The sequence below is a fragment of the Pogoniulus pusillus genome, chromosome 20 (assembly GCF_015220805.1).
Source record: "Pogoniulus pusillus isolate bPogPus1 chromosome 20, bPogPus1.pri, whole genome shotgun sequence".
Lineage (NCBI taxonomy): Eukaryota > Metazoa > Chordata > Aves > Piciformes > Lybiidae > Pogoniulus > Pogoniulus pusillus.
Window position 1 is genome coordinate 3,336,884 of NC_087283.1, and position 12,069 is coordinate 3,348,952.

Here is a 12,069-nt window from a genome sequence, read left to right on the forward strand (position 1 = left end):
ATCTGGCTTTGCTTAGTGGGAATTCATCAACTTGTTTGAATAGGTGTGCTTAGGGTGGGTGTATTTCTGCAGGGAAAGCACTTAGCATCAAGTGAAATCTCCCTGAAAGATTGAGATGACAATGCCTTCAGTGAGGTGGGCAGTGCAAGCCACAGATAAAATTCCCTCTCCCTCTCTTTTTCTCAACAGTAAATTCCACTTTAGCCACAAGAACCCTAATAGGCTCTGGGTATCCCCTTGTTTGGAGATTTCCAAACCAGTTGGGTCTCTCTTGTGTTTAGTAAATTAATTTTTTTAATGAATTCTCATCAAGTTTCTAATTATAATATCTTTAAATTTAATGTTTGTATTTCTGATGAAAGACAAACATTTTGGGGGCAGTCACAAGGGACATGAATAATTTCTTTAGAAGCTTATCTAATTAATTACATTTCTCTGTAATGTCTTTAAAATTTGAGCTGCCATCATTTCATTAATTTAGATAAAAGTAAATCTTTAGTGTTTAAATGTGACACTGGTGCTGAGAATTCTGATAAGCTCAAGATTCACTGTGGTTTTATCAAGTTAAAATGAACAAGTGTTTAAAATGTTTGGGATTCATGATTTGCACATTAACTTTTGATTTCCAATGTTATTTCATGGCATGTGTGTTCATCTGATGCAAAATGGACATAAACAGTGTTCTGACAGGATTTGATGGGGATTTCTTGTTCTGGGCTCCTCAATTCAAGAGAGATGTTGAGGTGCTGGAAGGTGTCCAGAGAAGGGCAACAAGGCTGCGGAGGGGCCTGGAACACAAACCCTATGAGGAGAGGCTGAGGGAGCTGGGGGTGTTTAGCCTGGAGAAGAGGAGGTTCAGGGCAGACCTCATTGCTGTCTGCAGCTACCTGAAGGGAGGTTACAGACAGGTGGGGTTGGTCTCTTCTCCCAGGCAACCAGCAACAGAAGAAGGGGACAGAGTCTCAAGTTGTGCCAGGGGAAGTCTAGGCTGGATGTTAGGAGGAAGTTGTTGGCAGAGAGAGTGATTGGCATTGGAATGGGCTGCCCAGGGAGGTGGTGGAGTCACCATCCCTGGAGGTGTTGAAGCAAAGCCTGGATGAGGCACTTAGTGCCATGGTCTGGTTGACTGGCTGGGGCTGGGTGCTAGGTTGGCCTGGCTGATCTTGGAGGTCTCTTCCAACCTGGTTGATTCTATGATTCAAAGAGGGAGCATTTACAATCTAGTGTCCAATAATCCTTCATTTCCTATACAGGTAGAACTGTAATATTTCAGGCTATCCAACAAACTTAAAGCCTTTCTTTGCAGCACAAACAATACAGATGGTAATAGCCTGGGTTTGTGTCTTGAAATGGTAGTATTTGTGATGTTTTAAAGTACTGCTAGCAGAGCAATGGCAATTTATGCATTTAGAGTTAGAGGTGGAGCCTTAGAAATTATATTTGTCTTGTAAAAAAACCCCACTAGAGGTAGTGCAGGGTTTGATCTGATCACAACACAATTACCTTTGATGGAAGCCACAGGAAATTACAGAGTACATAGTGTACGTTGTATGCAGAGTACATTCTTTAATCATCTCTACCACTTGTAGGGCTGCCACCAATTGCTATCTGCCAGTGGTGGAGCCTCGCCTACTGCCTTGTAGACATTTGTTACCAGAGGTACAGTGAATACCAGGCAATAGGAACTTCTGTCCAGCCTTCCCCTCACCAGTTCTGTGCTGCCAGAGAACAGAACCCATGTGGACTAATGACAGCTGTGGACAGCTGCTAAGTCACCACAACTGTAAGTTGTTACCCTGACTTATGGCAGCACCTTTCTTGCCTGCATGAATAGATTAAGCAAAAGCAGTTAAGTTACAACTCAGACCCAGAGTTTAATCCATACAGTGTCCAATTCTCCAACTTGATGACATAAGCAGGATAAAATACTATGGCCACAGAATAGTACTCACTGAGAGACAGGTTTTGAAACAGGAGTGGAGTTACCTGGAGAGGTACACGTGTACTATAGAGTAGTTTTGGTCACTCTCCAGGTCACTTGGTCACCTCAGTCTGAACTAAATTCAAGTTTTTACTTTTTTTTTAAAAAAAATAATCTAAAATCATTATAGTCTCTTAAAACAAATTAGCTCTGCTGAATTGAAGGAAAGACACTAGAGCTCTTTGAAGTAGCAAATGAACTGGTTGCTTAGCTTTTCTTTCCCTACAGCTTAGGAAGTTTATTGTGGTCTTTACAGTGACAAACACTTTTATGCAAAACAGCTCTTTATTCTAAATGATGAGGCTTGATTTTAATGAAGGAACAAGTTCACAGGTCAGATTTTTGTCAATGGCAGATGAATCAAAGTGCTGGAACAGTCCTGAGAACTATCTAGTTTTGCTGATGTCAATCTCCCATCTGTCTTTCTCCCAATGTGTGTCTCCACATTAATCGCATTTGTAATGAAGTAGTAATAGATGTGCAGTCAGAGCAACTAATAGAGTCAAATGTTCTGTGCTCTGCCAAAGATAAACAAAGAAATAAATCTACGTTGTTTACAGCTTTCCCTTTTCCATGTATAATGGACTTTATCAATAAAACAATACAAACTTCATCAAAGAAAAATCTCACCAATTTAGCTCAAGAAAGGTCTTCATTGAACTAATCTCCAACAAATGCTGTTTGCAATAGGGATCCATTTGTTCATTTCAGCCATAAAATGCTGCCCATCCTTCTTTATCTCATGCTCCAACTATGCGATTCATTACAGATAAGGCAAGCCAGTTCCAGAGAAGAGCAACAAAGCTGGTGAAAGGCCTGGAACACAAACCCTATGAGGAGAGGCTGAGGGAGCTGGGGGTGTTTAGCCTAGAGAAGAGGAGGCTCAGGGGGGACCTCATTGCTGTCTACAATTACCTGAAGGGACACTGTAGCCAGGTGGGGTTGGTCTCTTCTCCCAGGCAACCAGCAACAGAACAAGGGGACACAGTTTCAAGTTGTGCCAGGGGAAGTCTAGGCTGGATGTTGTTAGGAAGTTGTTGGCAGAGAGAGTGATTGGCATTGGAATGGGCTGCCCAGGGAGGTGGTGGAGTCACCGTCCCTGGAGGTGTTGAAGCAAAGCCTGGCTGAGGCACTTAGTGCCATGGTCTGGTTGACTGGCTAGGGCTGGGTGCTAGGTTGGACTGGCTGATCTTGGAGGTCTCTTCCACCCTGGTTGATTCTATGATTCTAAGGAGAAAAGAGAGGAATATGGTCACTGTGTCAGCATTTGTGCATCAGCCTCACATTAAATATGCTCACCTGTTCTGTTTTGATCTCTTTCCTCAGGGAATCACAGTCAGGTGTCCCGGGTGCCTGTCGTTATCAAAGTTCTTGATGTAAATGACAACGCCCCCGAGTTTGCCTCAGAGCATGAAGCCTTTTTATGTGAGAATGGGAAGCCTGGGCAAGTAAGTATATCCATGGTTTTACCTTGTGTGCTTTGGGGTGCAGTTTCTCTCTGTCAGCTTATATTATTCTCAAGATCTCTGCCTATGTGTTCATGATGAATTCTAATATTCCTTTAAGATAAACCTGTGACTGTGGTCTGTGGTACTTCTCTCTATAGTTGGACCTACATATCTTTTGAACCGTGGGTGTTAAGTTCAAGGTAGGTATCTTGGAACAACATCCAGCAAAAATTCTGAGTGTCTGCCAGGAACAGTGTGGCCAATAGGATGAGGGAGGTTATTCCTCCCCTGTACTCAGCACTGCTCAGGCCACACCTTGAGTGCTGTGTCCAGTTCTGGGCCCCTCAATTCAAGAGAGATGTTGAGGTGCTGGAAGGTGTCCAGAGAAGGGTGATGAAGCTGGTGAAAGGCCTGGAGCACAAACCCTATGAGAAGAGGCTGAGGGAGCTGGGGGTGTGCAGCCTGGAGAAGAGGAGGCTCAGGGGGACCTCATTGCTGTCTACAACTACCTGAAGGGAGGTTGCAGACAGGTGGGGATTGGGCTCTTCTCCCAGACAACCACCAACAGAACAAGGGGACACAGCCTCAAGTTGTGCCAGGGGAAGTACAGGCTGGATGTTAGTGAAATAAAAGAGCTGACAAAGGAATTTACACAACATTCTACAGGGTAAAATAAACACAGCAAGATATTAGGAGCAAAATTTAACCTGTATATGTTTTTGTTTGAGTTTGTTTTTTTTTCCCAAAGAAAATTAAACAGATTTCTTAAAAGGCATCTACTTTGAAGGTCAAATGCACAGAAATAAGGGAGAATATCTCACGTGGCACACAGATGACAAGCTAAAGACTCATGGAAACGTAGAGACTCTTAGAAATCAATGCAGTGCAAATGAGATTGAGCTGTATTTTGCAATTCACTGTTTTTAAACTTTCTCATTTATTTCTAGATTGTGACATTTTATTTAAACAAACAGCAGCTGACAGCATGACACTAGTCTTGTTAATCCAACTATTCCTGTGTCTCAGGTGGGTGTTAGGCATTAAATTCACTATGCTCCAAAGAAGGTTACCTGACAGTGGAGTTAGGAGTTATTTTCTTTCAGTAGTGGCAAATGACAGCCTATCCAGCAGTGTGCCTAGTTGGCCAAGAGAGCCAATGGCATCCTGGCCTGCATAAGGAGCAGTGTGGCCAGTAGGATGAGAGAGGTTATTCTTCCCCTGTACTCAACACTGGTCAGGCCACATCTTGAGTGCTGTGTCCAGTTCTGGGCTCCTCAATTCAAGAGAGATGTTGAGGTGCTGGAACATGTCCAGAGAAGGGCAACGAGGCTGGTGAAAGTCCTGGAGCACAGCCCTGTGAGGAGAGGCTGAGGGAGCTGGGGGTGTGCAGCCTGAAAAATAGGAGGCTCAGGGCAGACCTCATTGTTGTCTACAGCTACCTGAAGGGAGGCTGTAGCCAGGTGGAGTTGGTCTCTTCTCCCAGACAACCAGCAATAGAACAAGGGGACACAGTCTCAAGTTGTGCTGGGGGAGGTCTAGGCTGGATGTTAGGAGGAAGTTGTTGGCAGAGAGAGAGTGATTGGCATTGGAATGGGCTGCCCAGGGAGGTGGTGGAGTCACCATCCCTGGAGGTGTTCAAGAAAAGCCTGGCTGAGGCACTTAGTGCCATGGTCTGGTTGACTGGCCAGGGCTGGGTTCTAGGTCGGACTGGCTGATCTTGGAGGTCTCTTCCAACCTAGTTGATTCTATGATTCTGTATGACAACCTCACTCTGCCACGACTGGATTGTTACAAAGGATGATTTGACTTCCGTCACGCCTTTTTGTTTATTAAAATGGTGTCCAAAATGTGTCATTTAAGAAAAGAGAATTCTCTCTAACCACCGAAAAGCGGAGTATTGAAATGTGCCCTCGTGGGCAGAGAGTTATGTTGCTGGTGGTGTGCAAGTTCTTCTAGCTCAGAGTGGATTTCTGGTTAGCTCAGGGTGGATTTCAGATGCTGAGTAGTGATGTTTTCTAGGATATATCAAATTCTAATGAGTATCTTTTTATCCAGAGCTCAGTAAGCTTCACTGAAATCAGGAAGCTGTGTCGCACAGTGTTTGCTGAATATATTTATCTAGGTACTGCTATTGCATTTCAGGTGATGCTGCAGGTGGTGAAAAATGTTCACACTCCATTCTGGAATAAAACAATAAATTACAAGTTTAAAGGAGGTTTTTGTTTAAGCACTTAGAGAAAACTTTCACTGAACCACAGCATTCTTCTTTCACCTCTTACCATCACCTGTTGCTCTCCTGATCCGATGGCAGCTGCCACTTTCGAGCATGAATCCTTGTATGAACTTTACAGATGATGGTTAAATATTTGGCTGCCAGCATGCATGAGGGGGCACTGATCTTGCAATTTATTTTGTGTTTTTAACAAATAACATGACAGGAACAGTAATCAGTCCAGAATAGTCACCAAGGTTAGCTGCTAAATTCGAGTAACCGTTCAAAAATGACCTGCTCCTGTAAAGATTTTACTATCTACACTACCTGTTTGTTTGGGGATTTTTTAGAGTTATTATTCCTATATTCAGTTTTTGAGGAGAAATCATATTCATCAGTCAAGATGCAGAATTAAAAGACTTAAATAGAGCTAAAATGAGAAAGACACCAGTCTTTTACATATCCTCATTTGGATAGTTCTCCAAAGTTTAAACATATGCAGGAAATGTGCAGTTGTGTTCTGGAATTCCAATCTGTTTACATTTGCAGTTCAACTTAAATCTAAGTTGAAATCAAATTTGAACTGCCATAAGGGAGATTACGTTTGAACCTCTTGTAAAACCTTATTTGCAGTCCCTAAATACGTTGAAACAGCTATTCCAGTTCAGTTTCTAAGCATCCTATTTTGGGCTCTGATATAATTACAAGTGGCAAGTGCAGCTGCTGGTGATGTGACAGAGTGTTTTAGGAGCTGTTGATGTATAACATTTCCAGATGCATTTTCTTTGCTTTAATCTACCTCTAACTGTAGAGGTACTATAGGTAGTAGGAGAGGATAGAGAGAGGAGGAAGAGAAGGAGATGTATTTGTCCGTGCACATATCTGTATAGGCTGAATGTTAGAAGGAAGTTCTTCACAGAGAGAGTGATTTGCATTGGAATGGGCTGCCCAGGGAGGTGGTGGAGTCACCCTCCCTGGAGGTGTTCAGGAAAAGCCTGGATGAGGCACTTGGTGCCATGATCTAGTTGACTGGATGGGGCTGGGTGCTAGGTTGGACTGGATGATCTTGGAGGTCTCTTCCAACCTGGTTGATTCTATGATTCTATTCTATGATTTGCACATTTTACCAGACAGCAGAACGTTGCCAGAAAGGGGTTTTGTCAGTTTTAGGGAAAGAAAGAAATTTAATCCTACTGTTACATTAGCTGTAAGCTAACCATAAACCAGCTCCTGCTTTTCCCTGTTTTTCCTGGTTTTGCATAATTACACTTACTAAAGCCAGAGAATTCCTGGTTGTGCTGGCTACAGCTGTACAGCTGATTGTGTTGCAGTCCAGGTGAATTACTTTCTGATACCTGTAGCTTACAGAATCTACGTTGTTGCATATGAAAAGTGCCTCACTTGTTGCTCCCCGGTCCATACCCAGGCTTTGAAACAAAGCAACAATATTTTCAAACAGTGGAGTAGTGAAGACAATGATGTATCAGTGCTCAAGCTGATGTTCAGACTGGAGCAATATCAAACTGAATACAGTGTTCCCCCAGTCTCTCACAATTTGTGTCTATTTTATTCAGTTATAATAGAATTGCCTTTATCTAATGGAAGAAATCTTCAGATAGATCTTTGTCTCTCTGAAGAGTCAAAGCTCATTCAATTGGCAAAATGCAGGTTCTAGCAGTAAAGGGCTGCCTCTAGCTGAAAAGGCAAATGTAAAATTGTCCTGTGATGAGTCTGCTGCTTATGGTATTATCAATCTGCAAAGTAATTCAGAAGTAACCATGAACATCAGTGTAACTGCAGAAGTTTTTTCACAGGTGGAAGAAGAGTTTCAGTAGAAGCAGGGAACAGCTGGCAACCTAGGAACCACTCTGAGCTTCAGAAGTTGCATTGCAGGAAAGGAGTTTTCAGCAGCACTGTACACTTTCACTGCACATAGATAGGTACAAAGTACCGTATACTGTAATTGCACATAGGTGGTTACAATGCACTGCTAAGAACTGTAGTTACCTGTTTGTCCTTCTGCATAATTCATAATGGTCATACTGGTAATTTATAAATATTATTTGAATAAATATTACTTCAAACACATGTGGCTTTATAGAAATGCAGTGCAAACCTGCAGACTGTAATGCTGAATGGTCCTAGGGAATCGTTTAACTATTCATTTCAATCCAGAGCTGCCTGGTAAGTTAAACATGCTGATTTGCTGTGTTTCAACTAAATCTATGTGCAGAATCAAACACATACCTGCATTTTTAACATGACAGCACAGCTGAAGTTTTACATGGCAGAATTTCATCCATTTCAAGACTGAACAGCCAGAGGGGTTATTAACTTTCACTGTAGTCCTTCTGGATATGTAGAGGAAAAGATCAGTTCTTGTTCACTTCATGATTAGTATCGACCAGTTTTCTTATATGGAACACCTTTTCTTATGCATGTTGTTGCTAAGGAAGGAGAAATATTTGTAGTGATAGGTAAGGCAGGTCAGCCCTGAAAGATTCTCTACTGTGTCATGAACCACAAATGAAGAGCTGGAGAATGACTTCAGTAAGTGTTCCATTACATGATCACGCCACACTGAGCAGTGAAGTATGCTCATCAGCATTCTAATAACAATGTGGTAATGAGAAGTACTAGACTTCTTTCACCCCTATGGAGTAAAAGATCCAGCAGCTTTCTGTCACTTGTATATATGTTATGCTTGCTTGCCTTTTTTTTCCCCTTTAAGAGCTTATTTTAATGCAAACACACAAAGAAATAAGGTTGCTATGGGAACGCTAACTCTTAATTCCTTGATATGTGCATGTAACACAACAAATATAGTATTCCACTAAGCCTGTCTTTTGCATATCATTTTCTATGCATTTTCAGAGAAAGAATGGTTTGGTAAACAATGGATGGAGAGAAGTGACATATAAGAAAGAATTCTATAAGACATTAAGAGGTATCTATAGATCCTGGAACAAAAAAAAACAAAACACAAGTGCCAAGAATATGCCCGGTTTCCACTTCTAATCTAGATGATCTTCTGAGCATACCATTTCTGTGAGCTGGAAACCTGTACTGGTAATGCTCTTGGCTACTGGCTTTCAGGTATACTAACTGAAAACCTGGAGACAGTGAATTTTTAGCGTCAGCTCTCACATAATGCTGGGAAGCATTAACAGATATGTAGCCAGGAGAGATGAAACTGCTTAACCATCTGATAAACTGCACCTATTACGTGCAGTTGACCTTCCAGACTTCACTGTGCCATTACCCTTTTGCCCTATTGCTTTCCCAGTCACACAGTTTTTGCAAAATGCAAGTCATAAAATGTATCTGTCTAAAGGTACTTGCTCAGGATCCCATTCTAAACTGCACTTACCTGCGATGCAGAAATACCAGCACCTAGTCCAGCCCTGAGCACATGTGGAGAGTTTAGTACCTTACCCCTCTGCAAAGAGATAGCTGAAAATGTCCCACATCTGTCAGTGGGTCCATTTCTGCAGTGGGACAGACAGCATCTGCTTATGCATTTTTCATCTGTTTAGCAGTTTCTCACACTGCAGAGCTCTCTAGGATCTCTTGTGCAGCTGTAAAATTGGAGATCTATTTCTTCAAGCAAAAGCTGTTCAGTCTTTTTCTGTCCATCTCTTCTAATACATATGCTTGAAATCATATCAGCCAGGCCTTCTGCTTGGCAGATGCAGCTATGGAGAAAAATATCTAATCATCTGGGGCTGCTTAGTCTGGAAAAGGAAGACTGAGAGGAGATCTTATTAATCTTTATACCTATCTGAAGGGTGGGTGTCAAGATGAAGGTGCTGGTCTGTTTTCACTGGTGCCCTGTGATAAGACAAGGAGCAATGGATACAAACTGGAAGCCAGAAAGTTCTACTTCAGTGTGAGGAAAGAGATGATTTACTGTAAGAGTGCTGGAATGCTGGAACAGGCTGCCCAGGGAGGTTGTGGAGTCTCTTTCTTTAGAGACTTTCAAGATCCCTCTGGGTGGGTTCCTGTGTGCCCTGCCCTAGGTGATCCTGCTTTGGCAGCAGGATTGGACTCAACGATCTGCAGAGGTCCCTTCCAGCCCCTATCATTTCTGTGCTTTTATGATCTGGTATTTAAACAACCTAAAGGCTTTTCCACTAGATTTCTGATAATAACTCTGACCTATCCAGAATCTGATTAGGCAAGGAATTAATTGCCTCAAATTCCCTCATAGGCTGTCTTACAAATGATGTATGTCTACATCAATAGCTGCTCAAACAACTTTTAGCACACATAATTTCCAACATAAATGTTTTGCTGTTGTTCCTTGTAGTTATATACATCATAGTATCATCAGGGTTGGAAGAGACCTCACAGATCATCAAGTCCAACATGCTCCAGACCCTTCCCTCTACTGAAACTAAAGGGAAAGTTCACACTACTTTTCTTATTCAGAAGAGAATCTTCTTGACTCATGTTATCTAGTGTGATTTCCTTTTTAGTTTGACTCTTGAAGAACACAGAAGAAAGAATGGGACATTGATTGCATATGCAGCATATATGGACTGATAGTCCTTTCTCTTGTCCTAAAACCAGTGTAAGACATTAGTTATTAGCATTTTGTTAGGGAAGCTTTGAAAACTTAAAGCATCAGTTTATGAATTTGCACAGCATCAGACCCTGTTTCCATTTTTTACTCTACTCTAAAAATGAAATCTGTAGTGATTCCTAATTTGGATTTAATTGTCCAAGAAATTATCACTCAGCTGCTTTAGGCATTACAAAAAAAAAATAACAACATAAGACTAAAATGTTATTGAATTCAGTGGACATGGGAAAGGTCAATAATTCTCATTAAATTTCCTACAAACCTCATCCAGCATAAGCTAAGTACCAATGAAATTCAGCACTGAGTGTGGGATCCTGATCTGCAGTTGTATTTGTTTCTACTTTGCAGGAAAATACTTGGAATCAAAAGCAAATGCAGTAAACATTGCAAAACTATTCCAGTCTCCTGATTGCTTTCAAATAATGCTTCCTCCTTTCCTATTCCTGTGCAGCTTTTTATGAGTGAAAGATGATCAACTACAGTATCTTTCTGACTAATGTCAGAGGTAAAAGAGGTAAATGAGGCAAAAGCTGTAGACAGGTAGGGGTAAGTCTCTTCTCCCAGGCAACCACCAATAGATAAGGGGACACAGTCTCAAGTTGTGCTGGGGGAAGTCTAGGCTGGATGTTGTTAGGAAGTTGTTGGCAGAGAGAGTGATTGGCATTGGAATGGGCTGCCCAGGGAGGTGGTGGAGTCACCGTCCCTGGAGAGCTGAGGTTTTCTAGACCATGCAGACACCAGAACAACACTGAGACGTCAATATGGTGCATAAGTCAAGCCTTTATTGCAGGCTAGAGGCGGTGCTTATATAGAGCTCTAATCGTTCAGCATACAACGTGTATCATTCTGATAGGTTGCATAGGTAGAGTGCAGGCTTTTCGCCTGCCCCCTTAGTCCTCTCACAGCTAACTTTGGTACCTTCACTGACAACTTCTTCAAGGTTATTTTCCTCGATTCTGCACTCTCTTATCTCACATCCTCCTCGATGTCCTAATGTTACCCCTTGTGTCTTGTTACTTCAGATCGCTCAGCACTGCCCCAAGCCCAACACTGGAGGTGTTCAAGAAAAGCCTGGCTGGGGCACTTAGTGCCATGGTCTAGTTGATTGACTAGGGCTGGGTGCTAGGTTGGACTGGATGAGCTTGGAGGTCTCTTCCAACCTGGTAGTTTTTATCATTCTGTGATGCTGGAGTTGGTCATAGAAATGGTGTGAGATGCTTCATAAATTGTGTGAGGTGCTTCATACCAAGATATTTGATAATTTAAAGTTATTCCACCTACCCAAACACCCTCTCTCCTTCTGACCTTACTATCCTGCATTATTCTGAGAATCTTTGATTAATAATGCACTTTTAAAACAAACCTATGTTCCCAGTACAGAAATGACTGAAGTTGTATTAGAAATAAGGGGGAAAAATACAAATATGGATTATTTTTTTTTTCCTTTGTGGTTTTTTTTTTTTTTTTTGGTGGGGTTTTGTTTTGCTTTGTTCTGATTTGGTGTTCTGTGGTTGTTGGGGTTTGGAGGTTTGTTTCTTTTTCAGATTGTATTATTTAGCATATAAACCCCACAGTTACTTTAAAAAAAACCAACAAGTATTTATTCAGTGAAGTAAAAATGGTAGTGGAGAAAAGAAGCATGAAGGATAGATTCTATGTTTTGGTTCAGTGTGAGGCATGGCTATATGAATGGAAGGTTGCCATGGGCATCCCAAATGTGTCTGAAACATGGTGTTCCTTTTAATTTCTTTGTTTATGAGGCCTTGAGTGACCTGTTTTAGTGGGAGGTGTCCCTGCCTATGGCAGGGGGTTGGAATTAGATGATCTTTGAGGTCCCTTCCAA

The 12,069-nt window shown here is 41.8% G+C and overlaps 1 protein-coding gene across 3 annotated transcripts in view; it reads left to right on the forward strand.

Annotated features, from left to right (window-relative positions):
* CDH8 (cadherin 8) overlaps positions 1-12,069 on the forward strand; it is a 169,721-nt gene that overhangs the window by 126,050 nt on the left and 31,602 nt on the right. For all 3 annotated transcript variants that reach the window (XM_064159940.1, XM_064159941.1, XM_064159942.1), the window contains one exon: positions 3,308-3,429. In XM_064159940.1, the coding sequence (XP_064016010.1) occupies positions 3,308-3,429 (122 nt within the window). The remainder of the gene's footprint in view (positions 1-3,307; positions 3,430-12,069) is intronic.